Source organism: Pocillopora verrucosa, chromosome 8 (genome assembly GCF_036669915.1).
Source record: "Pocillopora verrucosa isolate sample1 chromosome 8, ASM3666991v2, whole genome shotgun sequence".
Taxonomy (NCBI): domain Eukaryota; kingdom Metazoa; phylum Cnidaria; class Anthozoa; order Scleractinia; family Pocilloporidae; genus Pocillopora; species Pocillopora verrucosa.
Genome location: NC_089319.1, coordinates 4,985,327 through 5,002,741, shown reverse-complemented (window position 1 = coordinate 5,002,741; position 17,415 = coordinate 4,985,327). Strand labels below are relative to the sequence as shown.

Here is a 17,415-nt window from a genome sequence, read left to right as displayed (position 1 = left end):
AGCAATTATAAAAGTGGCTAAATGTCTATATTTGAACATTCCTCGGCACTCGGTTATGGTATATTTGAAAAATATATATTTTTATGAAATCCCTGCACTTTTAATAGCATCGAGTTGAAAGATAATTCTGCGAATGGATCAGTTACTTTCAATATATATATATATTTTTTTTTTTTTTGAAAAAAACAAAATATTCACTTCTGAGGATTTTTTATGTTGCATTTTCGTGAAAAATAATTTTAATTGAAGTTTGCTTTAATGAAAAAAAATTTGTTTAATATTTTGAACGGGTATTAAAACAAAATTAAAAAAAGATTGCTCGCTTGGCAAGTTGCCATATGTTTTGTAATGTAGTTAATTGTTGTACTTAATTTGAACATTCTGAACTTTTATCTTAGCTCTAAGAGTATTTTTTCTGCCTATAGATCTTTTCACCTCGATCGACGGGTTTTCCCCTGATAAGCTCCCCTGATATCTCACGTCTGTTGATCTTACTTGAAGGCTTCGGGTAGGAGGAGTTGGCTCACTTCCCAGTCTCCCCGCTTAGGGATAAGCGGCGAGCCAGGAATTAATAGCGTAAACTACATTAAACTACATGGAATTGATGCTTGTAGGTAACCTTTCTGTGAGAAATAGTGTGAAACGACAACCTTTAAATTATTGTTTTTACGAAATTTTATCTCACAACTTCACGAGAGAAATAAATACTCAAACAAATCAAGTCAAACCACGAAAGAAAGCCCTGTAATGGTTAATTCGCTTTACGTTCAAAGTTTATCGGTAGACCTCGCTTCCATGTGCTCGACCCAGTTTTCTGGCCCAATCATGGCACCTGAAAAGTGATCATATTATGAGACGATAAGAAAGATAGAGTGCTCTTTCGCGTATCAGTCGTTAGCTCTGAATCCAAGGTGATCGTCCTCTGAATTTTCCCCAGAAACGGGTCTGCACTGACTTAGAGAATCATCAGCTCGTGGATGTAGTCTGAAGATTACGCCTCATTCTCAAGAATAGCAACCAATGTATTGAATGGTCTTCATTTAGGAGAGCTGGCTTTCAGATTTCAGGGATGAACGGGTTAAAAAAAGCTGTCGGGTGGTGCTAGTGAATCTCTTTGCTTATCACTGACCACCGTGGGATGGACAGCTTTCGTGCTTTTTCGTTCAGCCTCTTCGTATCGGTAAAGTTTCTCCTCGAGCTTTCTCTTGTCTCTACCCTCCTGAAATATAAAACGGATATCTTTTTGTTATATTTATGAAAAGTATGTATGATATCATGAAACATGAAAAAGTTGAGGGCCAATATAGTGCACTTATAGATTGATGAAGAGATCTGGAAAAAAGCTTTTATCGACCCTGAGTCCTCCCGAGAACTTCAAGTAGGGAGCGCAGGCCCATTTTCCGAAAAAACAAATGGTTTTTGAGCCCAAGCATCAATACAGATAATGCAACACATTGTCTTGGCCACGACTCGAAGCTGGACTCTTCAATCTAATTACAGCGCTAGCTAAGCAAGATCTTTGATAAATTCAGAATTCAAAGAGGCAATAAGAGCGTTACACCGAATTTAGCAACATTTTTACCGACATACCAATGCCAACTGATCCTTGAGGGTTTCAATAGTTTGTAAAAGAGAAAGAGCCATGGATCTGAAGTAGTACAACAGTAAACTGTGAAAGAGAAAAATACAAGTGTATAAGATCGACTTTAAATTAGGGAAGGAGGACGGGGACAGGGAAGGGAAGCTTAGAGAGCCTTACGACTGGATGAAGACATTGACCAATCATAACATAGGAAAACTACACTGTGAATTAATTAGACGGCAAACGATAGGTGAAGACTGAGAGACTCCGATCCCCTGCTTGGACTTTACACAGTTGATTGTTGACATAGGATTGAAGTTGAATTCAGGAAGGTGAATAATGAGAGAAAAATGAGTCAATCATAAATATATCAGTTTTAACTGGTGAAAAAGTAAAATTGTACGATTTCCTTTAACCAGTGGGAGTCAACTGTCATTTTTTGTTCTGTATTATCTAATAGGTTCAAGTTAAGGTCTTTTTAAACTGGATGCTCTAACGAATTACTCAGATGTTCAAAATCACTGCAATTTCGATTTTAAAAAAAATTGTATGATTGGACGCAGCCATTTAATTCTCACCCGAAAAACCGCAGAACCGCGTTTCTCGAGTTCGTTTTTCTTAGATTGATACAACTGTCAGTTTTCGCCGCTGAAGAAAATTTCATACTTGCTCTTTCAGAACTATTTGCTGTTCACGAAAACAAATGCCTTACAGGCTACGCTGTTAAAAAGCTCAAATCTCCCAGTTTGATGATATGCAACCATTCGTGCCTCAGAAACTCGTGGTGTACTTCAACAAACTTCAAAGAATCATCCCTGGAAATTGGCAAAGGAACTTATGAACTAAATGAACACGGAGAAATCGGCGAAGACACAGAGTTGGAAGATGAACAAGGAGTTACTTTCTCCAGAGTCCAAAAGGTAAAATAAAATGGACGAAAGGAATGAATTTACACCAACGTGAAAAACCTGACGATAGTGCTAGATCAGTGGCGTTGCAGATGAAATACAAATCAGATTTTTTTCAAGAGATTTTAAACTGCGTAATCTCTTGGTTTTTCCTTTAAACAAAAAAGAAGTAAAAGAAGGAGACAGAGATAAAAGAAAAATATTTTAGTCCAAATGGCAAGAGTCGTTTTGCCATGTAAAATCGAAGAAGTTTTGGATAATTAAACTACTTGCCTTACTGTAATATAAAATATGGCATCTCCTGAAAATTGCTCTACAGTCTAGACCAAGCAGATGGGTTTTGAAAAGAAAATCCAATGGTACACCTAGAAAAACTACATTTTCTAGACAATACGTTTTCCAAAGGGCTCACTGTTGAAAAACGAAAAATAATTTATGTGACTAGAGCCACGTGTTTCTGGTTCCACAGTTTACCTGCCTTGTAAATCTCATAATTGATCAACTGACCTGTTTATCGACCCACCTCAAGATGTTTTTTTCTAGCATTCAATGTTTAACAAAACACGGCGGGTACAGTTTTAAGCGTTGATCTTAGCGTATGATCGTCGGAGTGAGGTTAGTCTCAGAGAGGAATGTCATAGATGACGGTGAGGGATAAATTTATCATCAGATTGTTAGTAACACGATCGAGTTTTGTCAAGTTTGGCCATATTGCCTTTTTATGTGTAAGACGGAACTGCCGTTCTTCGTTTGTGATCTGTAAATAAAGTCAAGTTTTTCTCTTCTGTTCCTTGTTTATACATGTAACTCATTATCTCTATTTAAAAAGCGGTGTCCAGAGATTGTATCCGTGTTTCTAAACCCTCCACACTGTAGGTGGTTAAACCAAAATTTGTCGAATGGCGGTACAAATGTATTAATCTAGGGCATGATAAGACTTATAGGATACGAACTATCCGAGAAACCGATAATACCAATAGAGAATCATTACTTAATCGATAAACTAATTAGAATAAATCAAATTTCATGATTCCACTTTTTCCAGTCCAAAAATACCGTGCAATTATCACCGATATTCCTGACACCTCTCTACTTATGTTACACGTGAGGATGATAGATGATATATATATGTATAAACTTACCAAACTACTGTTAGGACAGGAAAAATAAAAGTTACTGTCGTAACAAAGTTGATGATATCTTGCACTACTGATGGCCACGTTGAAATCTCCTTTGTGAGAACCTGGTACATTCTCGCATCTGCGTTGCAGTTTGCATTGCTGAAAGACACAGAGAATTATGAAAAAAATAATAAGTAGCTTAGTTCGCGAACCTTTCGTGGTTAAGCTTGTCGTGATCTTCTCCTCGTGGTAGTTGCCGTAAAGCAATCAATCCTTACTTATTATTATTCTAACATTGATATTAGCTTTTGTATTAGCTACGCGTTTACACCGCATTGGGCAACGAAAGTATCAAAATTTGAGCATACGAATAGAGATTTAGGAGAAATAGTGTGAGAGCAAGACAGTGATCTCCATCGAAAAAAATCTGCGCTTTTATATTAAAGCACTTGGAAACTGGCAACGAGTAACTGCCATTTCTAAGGGGGGAATCAGACACTCCTAAATTAGTTTTAAACTCACGAACCTCAGCGTTTTTACAAATAAAGTTGATCGAAACCAATTCGTTTACTTTCGTACCTGAAAGGTCCAAGACATGATGGCCTCATGCTGAAAAAAAATTAAATAAAACAAATTAGTGAATCAAATGGAACAATCGATATTTATGCGCTTTTGAGTGTAAAATCCAAAAATTTTGAGCAAAAAGAAAAGTTTTGCGTTTGCTCTTAAGGAGACTGTGATGTCAGCCACCCACGTAAGTATAATAATCTCAGTTAGTTAATAATTAGAACTAAGACTAAAGAGATAATGCTCTAAAGGTTTCCTCAGGCTCGTTTTTCCTCACTTTCGAAACCTTTTCGGAACTCTTCGTTCTCATCAGTGTTTCGGGCATGTTAGTATGGATGATATGCTGTGAAAACGCACCAGGAAGAATCTCAAATTCAAGAGACAGTATAGTGTCGCCCTGAAGGAAATTTCTTAGCACAGTCATTCTAGAAGAAGAGTAATCCTTTCCAGAGCGCGATTGTGATTGACAAACAATAAATGCATTTTGTTAACATACCATTTCCGTCAAAGGAGGGATTATTGGAAAGGCTTGATGCTATTCATGAGAAGTTTCCTTTTTAAAAACGCTAATTAAGATAGATAAACAAATAAATGATCAGAGATAACAGTCTAATGAAACGAAGAAGTTAATTGTTGATACCTAACTTACCTTGCTACGCCCCAGCCGATGATTCCAAGGCACATGAAGAATGAGATTAGCAGCAAGGCTGTAAAGAGATAATTTGAACGGGTTGCCTTATAAACCCTCTCTGACGGCCTGTAGTTGAACATCACAGCAATCTTTAAAGATAAAACGTGGTGCAGTCTTATGATGAGAACATGGACGTGTTCATGCAGGGCATCCACCCTTATCTAGGGGCACATTAAAAAAGGGGTCTATTCAATCAGTCATCTTCTTGGTTCTTTTCTGAGCATGTCACGTTAAGACGTCTAAGTCACATTTTTTTTGGAAAACGAAAGAGTAATGATACTCCTTCAAAATCATTAAGGAACAATACGCGGAAACCAGTGGACCTCATAGAAGAAATACAGGTGATGTGCCGAATAGAGTGCTGTATGTCTATGCCGTTGACTTAAGTGAGCCCGCGTTGCTTTGTGACCAAACAGATGATTACGTACCAATTTGACGTAAAATAAAATGAAGAACTTGACGGCACCCATTCCTGGCATAATTGGGCTGAAAAATGTTCCAATCCTAAAAATAAGAAAAGAACCCTCTAATGAAAACTTACATGCAGCCCTGACTAAGAAATACAATAATTCAAAAGTTTTCATTTACCGCTGTTTTTCTGTATCCGATTGGGCAAACGTTGTGAGATAATAGGTTATATTTACACTAAAATTCACAATGATCTTCTCACCACCAAAACCCTACCAACAAAAGTGTCCGAGGATGTTGAAGCTCATGTATGCTCAGGTACTTTCCCTTCATCGTATTCTGGTTTAGCCTGTGATCAGGCTCTCGTACACCCTCCAGTACAACTGGTGAAGTACACGAGAGTTAAATCCGGCAATCGAAGCGAGCGTACAAAACTTTTTTTGCTAGACCCGTCGCACACCTCTTGCATAGCTCGCGAGCTCGAAACCCGAGAGCTTCGCTGCTTGTGTCACAGCACGACTGAGAGCCTCATTGTATGCTAAGTATATAGTTTCACCTTAACCCTGACAAGACCAGACATCCCAAAGAACGCAAAAAACTCACCAAATCAAACATTCGCCATACACAAGTCCTAAGACCTCTTTTGGAATGTCAAACACCGGCATGCCAACCTTCTTGAAGCACTGTGTGTGTTTATACATCAATCTATGAGATTAAAGGCCATTATGTAAGAACATTTTCATGGAAGATGCAACGAGAGGTTCCTTCAATGGTTAGAATTGAATCGAGAAGAATAACTCTGGCAAGTACATTCATAATTCAGACGTTCTTCGCATAGAAAATAAGGCCATTATGTCCTTCGAATTTTCCATATCAATAACCTTATATATAAATCTTTAAAGGATCTGTGGTGACTACCAACCATAGAAAAATTCACTTCCTTGACTAATCAACTCCCTTCAAAATATGTCTACAGACGAGACTGGCGAAGAATTTCCGGTGACTATTTAGTTACCAAGACTTGAAGATGCGGTTGAGGGACGAAAAGTGTTTATCCAAAGGGAATATGATAAAAAATGTCAAGCCCTGAAATGAAATCTAGTATCAAATCCAAACATTCAAACTTCAATTATAATTACTTACTCACTGCACAGTGGTGAACTTACTTCCACAACGTAGTAACGATAATAGTTGAAAATATATTAATAAAAAAGTCAATCCATATCAACATATACATCTGTGAAGCGATCTCGTTCTCCCAGAACTGGAAAAAAAATATCAATAACCTGGTTTACAATTGAAATGAAATTTTGTAGGATAATATGAAGAAGTACTGGGTTCACATAATTGGACGTGTTGCTTGTACTTTTTAGTTAAAAGGAGAAATAAAGAAAGAATCAGCGTCAGATCTAAGGGGGTGAGACAATTCCAAAGATTTTTGTCCCGTAACGCTCTAAGTCTCTATTTTTCTGGCAATAATGTAACCACTCCAGTAACGCCCAAGATTTGAGCAGTTACTGTTCCTTGTAAGGGAGCCTTATTAGGAGGGGCATGCGGTCTCGATCTGAACTCTTTCTTTTTCTTTTTTATCCTGAAGCTGCCTTACCTGTTTACAACACATCTCTGGGCTTGTTTCGCAAGTTTCGCCAACTTGTGTGTATATCTTCAGCATAAGCACGACTAATGAAGCCAGCTTTAAGATAATATTTCTGTAATGGGATAATCGGACAAAAGAGAGCTGTAAGTAGACGTATCTATTTCCTTCCCTGGCAGCTGTGAAGCCAGACAGAAGTTTCACGGACAGTTTAGTTGGTCATTTATGGAATTTTTATTATGTCGATAATTTTTCTCAGTTTCCATGCAGAGAAAACCGGAATAAGTTTGAGTTCCGGTAGGGAGGCTTGCAGTGCAATCTTGGGTGGGACATTTTCAGTCTTACTAAAGCAGTGTTTAAAATGAAAGTGTAATTTAGCTCCTACCTGTACAAAGTTATGTTAACTTCAAATGCTGGACTCCAATCCTCAAATTTTGCTAAAATATTAAAAATCTGAGGTAGTAAGATATTTAGAATGGTGATCGTTAGCGAAGGGGCAAAGCGCAATATTTCCTCTCCACTTTGAAATTGGCTTGCTTTCTCAATAATTTCCTGTATAAGAAAGAGAACAAATTCCTGTATTAGTTTAGGGTTGCTTGATTGGAAGTGGAAACTAGAAAGAAAAAAGGGAAGAGCTAAAAGGGAAATAAACGGGAGGAAAGCAAGATGCGCTTGAAGGAAAATAGATGAAAGTTAGGTAAACGATTGCCCCCTTTAGGTAAAAACGAAATTTCTTTCAATTAAAAACATTTTTAGACCTGCTTTCCCTAATTCTTTAACCCCCAGAAGTGATTAACTTCTCCCTGTAATATCCATAAATTTTTCAGCAAACAGGTAATGAGAATGCTAGAACTTATCAGGTAGTTGTTATCTTGATCTAACACCAAATTCTCATAACTAATTCCCGAGGAAATGGGTAGCAGCTGGAGGGGAGACTTTACAATCAGATTTCGGGAGTTAAAGGGATTAAGTATGTTTTGCTTCCGCTTACCCCGAACCAAAAATATATTAATAAAGCAAATAAAGCATTTCAGAAAAAAGAAAATGATCTTATTTCTGCCGGTCAGAGCTCCATTTGTAGGAAAGTGTTGTATCTGGAACCCAACAGCAGGAGTACGGGTGGATAAAAGTTGACTAAATGAACTGGCTTATCTTTATTGTAACAGATGATTTAGGAATCAGATGAAGGGGGCAGTAGAGCTATATATATATATATATATATGTATATATATGTACGAATCGTCCACAGTAAAGGAGAGGAGATCAAAAACCTTGAAAAATGGAGATTGGGTGTAGCGGTCTTATGTTCTATTAGGGACAAAAAGGACTTAATCAGTGTCATGATAGTTGCAATTACGATAAATGTTTTACTTACCGGATCTGTAGAAGCTGATACAGATAAAATGATGGCATAAATTGCCCCTCCAAGTAACCCTAACACCAGCAAGAAGCAAACAATTCTTATTGTGTAGAGCTGACACTTTATTTGAGTCGTTCGATTTTGTACTTTTTCCTGTCGTTCTTCTTCAGCAAATTGAGCCTGAGTTAAAGAATACAAAGAATCATTCGAGATTATTTTAAAAACTAGAAACTACTTTTTGTTTCATCATAGCTTGTCATGACGAAAGGAATTCAAAGTCTTGGTCCTCGATTCTTTTATCAAAGCTAATAATTTTTACAAAGGACATACCTTGACGTTTTGCAAGAAACTCAGCTCCTTTTCCTGGGCGGTTTTCTCATTTGTGATACAGAAATCCCAACCGGCAAAAATCTGGTTGCAGAATGAAGACAGGCTCCCTCCACTATCTAGGTACGTTTCTGCTAAACTTTCCCCTAAACTAGAAAAGAGAGACATGCAACATTTTTTTGCTGGAAAAAGGTAATGGCAAGTCACCTGTAGAGTCTGAAGCATAACTAAATAACTGGTCAGGGTTTTTCGTTACCGGTTACATTATGTATTATTTACAACAACAACCCAGCCAGTAATCTCGTACAAAAAAAAGGGTCGGAAAAAGCGTATTACCCTGACTAACAATGAACTTTGCCAGTTGCATGTATGGAATGTCCTCTTTGATACCTTATTTCTTTCACGTCAACATGCCCCTCATCTCAAATAAACAAAGTAATTCCTACATTGTGAACATGTTCACTCGTTCTTTCAAGTTAATATGTCAAAAATCCTTTCTTCTCGGATAAGGTTTTCGACATCATACTAAGGCAAGAAAGGTTCATCAAAGCTGTTGTTGTTTGTTCTGGTTGGTTGATTTTTGTTGTGGTCTACATATCGCCAAAATAAGGTTTTTAGAAGATCAACATAGAAGAGGACTAACTCATTACGTCAGGGTAAGACGGAAGAAATCACAAATATAAAAGAATCTGATTTAAAAAGCATTATGAACCTGGTCAAAAAAGTCAAAACCGCCAGAGTGTGGCCAGGGTGGTCATTTTGGAACCGCTTTTTGTGAAACAACTTAATAATAGGAATAAAGTCAAGAGGTGCAAATTTAAATACTTTCAACCGGGTCGGGTTGGAATCATTTTATATTGCTTGAAACCTTAAATGGCTTCTGCTGTCAAGTGTAAAACCTAGTATCATGGCTACATTCCTTTTTTCCTCGGTAATTTTACTATTATTATCCAGTGATGTATGAGACACACAACTTGACGGCGTCTTCTTCGGATGTATTTATTCACGTGAGAGAGATAAAGGACAAACAAATGTCACAATATATATCAAAATATCATATTTCTAAGCTAGCTACAGCGAAAGTAGTGAAGGTTTCCCCGATAATGATCGCAATCGCTATTTTGTGGGCTATCTTTCTATATTATAGTGGCACTGCTATATCTTGACTATGTAAATTACTGGGCAATATCATTTCCTATCTGGTTGGCGTCCTACAGCCGCATTAATCATTGTATTAATTGCGCCTTTGGAGAAAACTTTAAAAAGTGGACTATAAAATTTGTATGCAAATGTTCGTATTTCTCGTTCACATTCGAGAGTATAAATCTTCTGCAAAAAATGCTGAAATGATATTAATCATTTCTCCCTTCTACTTTGTCTAAGTGAAAAACTTCGTGATTTTTTAACTCAATTTTATTAACGATAATTTATTGGCGATAATTCACGACAATGCGACTTTATTTCTCATAAACTCTGCAGATACACCTTTGAACAACCGCAGTGTCGGTGTCTCTCAGCTCCATCAGTTTCAATTTGTCCGTTGATTAAGCAGAAAAGCGCTTTTTTTAACCGCAGGCTGCTCCATCGTGTTTTTTTAATTATTGAAGAAAGCTTCAAAATGTCAGGCCACAATAACATCAGCCACGCTCTGATCACGAGAAAACCATGGATATTGATCGCATTCAAAAAGGTAATAATTAATTGTTAGGTGGATTGGAAGGATTAGAAGGATTGGGTGGATTAGAGGGATTGGGTGGATTGGAAGGATTAGGTGGATTAGAAGGATTAGGTGGATTAGAAGGATTGGGTGGATTGGAAGGATTAGAAGGATTAGGTGGATTGGAAGGATTAGAAGGATTGGGTGGATTGGAAGGATTAGAAGGATTAGGTGGATTGGAAGGATTAGGTGGATTGGAAGGATTAGAAGGATTGGGTGGATTAGGTGGATTGGAAGGATTAGGTGGATTGGAAGGATTAGAAGGATTGGGTGGACTGGAAGGATTAGAAGGATTAGGTGGAAAGGATTAGGTGGACTGGAAGGATTAGAAGGATTAGGTGGATTAGAAGGATTAGATGGATTAGGAGGATTGGGTGGATTAGGTGGATTGGAAGGATTGGATGGATTAGGAGGATTAGGTGGATTGGAAGGATTAGGTGGATTGGAAGGATTAGAAGGATTAGGTGGATTGGAAGGATTAGGTGGATTGGAAGGATTAGGTGGATTGGAAGGATTAGAAGGATTGGGTGGACTGGAAGGATTAGAAGGATTAGGTGGAAAGGATTAGGTGGACTGGAAGGATTAGAAGGATTAGGTGGATTAGAAGGATTAGAAGGATTAGGTGGATTAGGTAGATTAGAATGATTAGGTGGATTGGAAGGATTAGGTGGATTAGAAGGATTAGGTGGATTAGAAGGATTGGAAGGATTAGAAGGATTGGGTGGATTGGAAGGATTAGAAGGATTAGGTGGATTAGAAGGATTAGGTGGATTAGAAGGATTAGGTGGATTAGAAGGATTGGAAGGATTAGGTGAATTAGAAGGATTAGGTGGATTGAAAGGATTAGAAGGATTGGGTGGATTGGAAGAATTGGGTGAAATTTGCGCATAGATGAAGTATTAATCATTAGGTGAACCTTTAACTTATAATCAACAGGTTTAAGTAACCGCATAGACACCTACCGGCCGCAAACATCGATGTAATTCTCTACACTAATGACAGAAATATAGCACTATCGTAGAATGCATGCTGCGAGTCTTTTTCGAGGCCAAAGCTCCTCGTGCTATGGCGCGAAATACCGAAAAAGAGAATTTTTACGAATGCAAAATCAGATAATGGTTTGTAAATCGGAAGGTGATGTGGTAGTTTTGAGGTCACGGCTCCTTGACCTAGGATTTAAGGGTAATCCGAGAAAACGTCACTATAAGGAAGAGGCATAGAAGGTTTGGTGAACTTGTTTACTTATTAGATATATGGAAATTCATAACTGGATACCCAGATAACCTGTTGAGATTGTCGCATGCAATTTTGTCCTTTTTCTTATTTTTCTGACAACTTTCTCGAAACAGCTATATGTAAATAAAATTATGCGATCCTAAGTGACAAACCTTCGGACCACAAGTATGAGACTGAGGATAAAAAAAGACCATCCGACCAGGAGATAAGCTAACGGAAGGTTATATTTGACACCGGCATTTGATATCAACTCTGAGTCCCCGTATCCAGCGTAAAACATCAGTGTTGTACTTATCCAGCCCTGAAAGTCAACAATAAGGAAAAAATTGTTGTTATCCTTGGCCGCTTCTATGTTAAACTTTCAATCTGCCATAAGGTGTGTTCAGTTGAGTGTCATTCAAAAGAAACCAACGCGCTAAGAATGAACAGCCAATCAGAATGAAGAGGAAATTACAGCAAATTCAAAGAAAACACAAGCCCGTTATCCAGGAAAACGCTAGTGACACGGGTGGTCAAGGTCTTCTACGGTTGCATTTGATTAGTAAGTGACAGAGTGACGCAGGGTTCCTAAACCAGTTAAAGAGAGAACTTGAAGAAAAGCAACGCATATCTCGGATTACCATCGCCATTCTACTAATAATTGCAACTGATAGAGGACACATGGAAACAATGAAAGGTAATTCCTTACTCTATGGTTTCTTCAGCTCAATCGCTGCTATATATCTAACTCCCTGTTTTTAAAACAAGTGCAATTTGTTGCGATAGATCTGTTTTCAATCGAGTGTCGAAAGTAATCGGAAATTGATTTGGTTTTACTTTACTTCGTTTACTGATTAGTCCAAAAAACTTGCGTCTCTTTCGCGACTTATCAGATTCAAAACGAACACAAATTGCGACATGGCCACCCGTGTTTACCCGCGTTTCAGGCACCGTTTCAGGTAAGTTCTCATTGGCTCCTTGCAACATCTTTCTTAGCTCTGATTGGCTGTTGTGGTAACTTTGAGTTTTCTTTGTCAACACTTAATCAAAAAGTGATCTAAAATGTTCACTGATGTCTGCCAGAAAAACTCACCTTTCCAGAAATAAAATCTGCAACTTCATACCCTGCAGCAACAGCAGCACTCGACGTGTTTCGTTGTTGCGTCTCGGCTGTGGTAAAGGTGCACGAATTTGAAGTTGTGCTTGGCTCAATGATTACTGATGGTAATGTAACGAATCCAAATTCCAAAATGAAGGTCGCCATGTTAAGGAAAAACAGTAACTTGAGAAAAACAAAGAAGGACGATACTCCATTTCCGAAGCGACCTTCAGAGGAAATAGATGAAAGAATCAGTGAATCCTCCTTTGTAAATGCGAAATAGTTTAAAAATAACTTTGGATTTCTCTGCCTTCGTTCATAAACCAAAAAATAAATGAATCAATAATGCGATAGAAAAAAAATTAACCAATATGACTCATATGTCGTGTTCAATACAGAAGAGAATTCTGGAATCTCATTGACCAACCTACATACCTTTTTTGGTATAAAATGATTGATTGTAAGAGGTCAGTTGGGTCATATACCGCCTATGAACATTTCAAAAAGGGGCAGTGAAACATAGATGGTAATTTTACCGCGCCCATTTTCTAACTGGTCATAAATTACACTTTACAAGGTTTTAATGTCTAAAATCGAACACTCGTATCTAAATTCAGACAGCAGTGTCGAAAATCAGACACTAGTGTTCGAAATCGGACGCCCATGTCTAAAATCGGGCTATAGAGTCCAAGATCGGACACTATGTCCAAAAACACTAGTGTCCGAAACCAGACACTGATGTCCTGGTGTCTAAAATAAGACACTAGTGCCTGATGTTGGACATTAGCGTCTAAAATAAAGCACTAGTTCTAAAATGGTATACTGGTGTCTAAAATTGGACACGTGATTAAAATCAGACAATAATGCCCAAAAACAGCCTGATGATGATGTTTCTTTTTTTTTAAGATTTCTATGAAACACAATAATAATAGCATCCAAATATGATTGCCTATAATTGACGGTCCTTTTTGTGTACCTTCTACACGTTTTAGATGTCCTTTCCATAGCTCGTAATCCCGACTCCACTCTGAAACTGCTGTTTTGGTCAACTTCCATGACTTTTAAGGGGTAAAGGATAATTAGAAACGTGAAAAAAACTCAGCAATACGTAATAAATAAATGCTTTCTGAGGTGAGCTGCTGACATTTAGCTCAAGTTGGATTTATTCAGTTTGATTCAAGAGATAGTTATCCTACAATTCCCTATTATAGAAATAAATGATCACAAAACGAATTCCTTCATATCAAAGCTTCCCATTGTCACTTTATTCAGTCCTACTTCTTTATTTTGATTACTGGAATATTCATAAATTTTTTTTTAATCGGACATTAACATTCGAGAATCCAAGGTACTTTTGCTTGGTTGAACTGTTTACTGAGATGGTCTGGGCCAGTGGTTGATGCATATCAAAAGGAAAGGTAGTTAATCAAAAACCCGCGATGTGTTTTGCCAAAATGGCGGACGGGCGAAAAAACCTCTAAAACTTTATTCTGTGAATTGCTTATGCGCATTGCGGATGTGCAACTATGATACAGTTTCTGTTGTTTAAGTGTGTTCTAAAGCGTACATTATGAGACAAAACATTTTGACGATTCTATTATTTATTATTACATTTCTCTTGGCCAATCAGCGCGGAGAAATGTTTTTGGTGCATGTTAGTCGCCAATAGATAACGTTACTTACCATGGCGATTTGCATTTTGAAGGCTTTCCATCTGGAGATACGCTGCTTTTTCAATCTTTGAGCGTTTTTGATCGACTTCCTATAATACAAAAGATTCATATTTTCTTGAAGGGAAACTGTGGAAATATTGCGATCACAAGTGAGATTTAAGTTCAAGATTAAAGGGAAGATCAAAGATTCATGTGGTGTTCTGGTAGATTCAACAGAGGCACGCTGTAACGAAGATCGGAAAGGTGATGTTTCGAGCGTCATCCCTTGGCTCCACTCCGCTGCCTGCAGCGAGCGTTTAATTAGTCCGTAAACCGAAGCTTAATAAACGAGGCGCAAGTGGCACGAGACTTCCAAAGAAGATTACTCAGAAAGGATTGCGCCCAAGCCCCACTTTTTTTCACTCTCCTGCCTCACCGCGCCTCGTTTACCAACTGAACGCCCGTTACTGGCCATTTGCTTCGATGTTGGGCAAAAACTCACGACCTCAAACTTTCAAAAGTTATCAATGCCGTTTATCTGCCTTCCTCAAGTTCGTAATCAAGTTAAAATGTTACTTAACAGTTGAGGGAGCTCACCATATTCTTTTAATTATTACTGACCCACCTACACTCGATCAGCCTAACACGGTTTTCTAACTATCTTGCCTAACAATCTGAATTACGACGGAGAACTACCAGTTCTCTCCAATCGATTTTTGAAGAGACGGTTTCAGAATGTTTTTAAACTTGTGTGCTCATGTCAGTTAACAGAGAAAAGATATAAAAAAATCTCGAGCTTGTTAACTCGTAGGGAGAAATTTGAAGGGAATGAGTTAGCCTCCGGAAATTAGAACATAAAAAAAATGGGACGAACAATTTCTTTAGCTGTCCATGATTTCTCCTCTCAATTTATTTTCCTCTCCTCAAAATGAGATCCACTGGGATTTTTGCAAAATGTTTCAGAGCAAGGGCTAACGCTCGGAACACAAGCTCTACAAAAGACACCTGAGCGGTTTATTGACATTCAGCAACTTCTAATTGCAAAATGTTCTACCTACTCGCCCACGCAGCACAACAGGTTCTATAAAGACTAATTACTTTGTGTGGAAAATAACCTCTTATTTATTTTTCAAACGATTTAAATCGGACATGGAGTGCACCTGATGGCGAGAGAACTATCAATTGCTTTGATTTATTTCTTTTGACATGCAAAACAAAAATCCACATACAATTACGTGCTGCAAAAATAGACGCAAACTCCCCAAGGTGTTACGATTATTCATTTAAAATTTCTTGCGCAATTGAAAACATTGTTCAGCAGTCAATAAAATTTTCCAGCATTTCAAATATATTTCTGGACCAGATTAAAACGAAGATGCCAAACATGTGCGTTGGTTAAGGTGAAGTGTCTTAAAATCTCAATTTATTCACCTTATCGTCCGAGCCTCTTTATGATAAGTCCATCAAAGATTTAAACAAAAATCTAATGAGTGTACTAACAACCATGCCAAATAAACACTTTCGTTACTGAACACGACACAGGCCGAAAACTTGCCATGACACCGAAAGCTAATTTGGAGGACGAGATTATACTCGAAAACAAGTTTATAAAAACTTGTTTGTGGAGATCGGTAATATTGGCTGTAGTGACGCCATAAACCTCTAGTGAATCCCTCGTTGCAGATTACTGAGACTTAAAAGATAAATATTTTTATTCGTTTTACCAGTGCTGTAAAGGCATATTATGTATTTCTGAAAAATTGCATCCTCACGAAAATATAACAGCTTTCGTTGAAAGGCGCAAGAAATTACCGGGCCGATTCTTAAATGAACTATTATTAATGAAAAGAGATGAAAAATACCTAATCAGACAGCAGGTGTGTTGTGAGTCTATTTATTTTGATATCCAAACGAAGCCATGCAGTTAAGTCCCTTATAAGTTGAATATTTGTCTAAATGGTACGTTAATAAGCTGATTAGCAAACAACTTTCTCAAGCAAAGATAACTGCTCATTCTGACCTAGCCAAATGCAGAATAGACCGGCCAATTTATACATACGATGGTTTGAGGTTGTAAACAACAACTGTGGAGCTTTCTGAAGCGAGAGGTTATTCGAGATCGAAAGGCCATAAACACTTCTAAAGCCGTTCTGCGCGCTCCATCGCGCTACTGTTTACAGTTTCGAAGCCATGTTTTCCCAATAATTAAATGACAAAAAACTGACCTGTATAGCCTCCTTTCAGACATATGTCTGGTGACCTCCTTTGGAGTCGGTAACCATTCATCAGCCGCATCGGCATTTAAGGCATTAAGCTCAAGGTCGTTGTTAGCATTCCTCAAGGAAGCACGTCGTAAAGAGCTCCTTCTATGAGCTTTTGTGCTGCCCGCGGGAATGTGGATTGACCTGAAGCCTGATTCAGGGCGGACATTTCCCCGCGATCGCTGAGTCTGTGGTTCAGGGGTATCCGCTTCATCTGATTGAAAATGGTCTATATTCAAAGAGTCTTCCAAATCTTCACCACTCTCTAAATCTGCGTTATCAATGAAAACAATTTTTTTTAATATATTGTAGAAAATAACTGAAAACTCCTCGTGAGAATTAAAACTCATTAAGAACGTTCTTTCCGAGGGAGAATTATTTGGATGTCAACTCAATGAAGCGAAAATCTGTACAAAATTAGAAGACGATGATGGTCGAATATCAGTTCCAAAACACTGATGCTTACTGTTAGCACCGATAGCTTTCAATATCACTTGCAGACTAACCTTTAGCTGGTGCCACTCGGTTCATATCTGTCAAGTTTTACGCATTCCTATCCTGAACGAGCATCGATCAAACTAATCTCTGAGTAAACATACAAGTGCGTTCCTCTGTTTTGCAATGTGATTATTAGGTATACAAGAAACGCTCAATTATGATATGAATTATGCATGACTCGTAGTTCGTTTCCAGGAAACGATCATGGTAGTGTTAAATATCTGAAAAATTAGGAATGGCTTCATTAAATTAAATCCGGGGGCACGGACACAAGAACAATAACTGATAACTTTAAATAGCAATATGTATGGTTCTGCAATATGTAAAGTGAACTATATCAGGCCACCGATTTTTGAAATCAAAGAACCTACAAAAGAATCAATTAAAAAGTCTTTTAACGTCCGGGCGAAACTGA

General features: G+C 37.9%; 1 protein-coding gene across 1 annotated transcript; it reads right to left on the bottom strand.

The window, feature by feature from the left end:
• Positions 1-1,013: 1,013 nt before the first annotated feature.
• On the bottom strand, positions 1,014-17,033 carry LOC131796780 (transmembrane channel-like protein 7). The gene is made up of 18 exons (XM_059114383.2): positions 17,009-17,033; positions 16,467-16,773; positions 14,273-14,351; positions 13,566-13,647; positions 12,584-12,816; positions 11,664-11,812; positions 8,562-8,709; positions 8,247-8,411; positions 7,257-7,423; positions 6,884-6,986; positions 6,444-6,541; positions 5,881-5,982; positions 5,298-5,373; positions 4,828-4,958; positions 4,191-4,220; positions 3,633-3,770; positions 1,591-1,669; positions 1,014-1,219 (listed from the first exon to the last, which is right to left on the bottom strand). Exons 1-18 carry the CDS (start codon positions 17,031-17,033, stop codon positions 1,079-1,081), a joined length of 2,253 nt encoding a protein of 750 aa, XP_058970366.2. The 3' UTR covers positions 1,014-1,078.
• Positions 17,034-17,415: the final 382 nt, after the last annotated feature.

What these genes read in the sequence shown, in the direction of transcription:
- LOC131796780 (XM_059114383.2), bottom strand. Translation starts at nt 17,033, where the DNA reads ATGAACCGAGTGGCACCAGCTAAAG. An exon ending in TTTTATTTTACGTCAAATTG is followed by an intron (nt 4,959 to 5,297) that starts GTACGTAATCAT and finishes TTATCTTTAAAG; the next exon opens with ATTGCTGTGATGTTCAACTA. An exon ending in TCAAGGATCAGTTGGCATTG is followed by an intron (nt 1,220 to 1,590) that starts GTATGTCGGTAA and finishes TTTATATTTCAG; the next exon opens with GAGGGTAGAGACAAGAGAAA.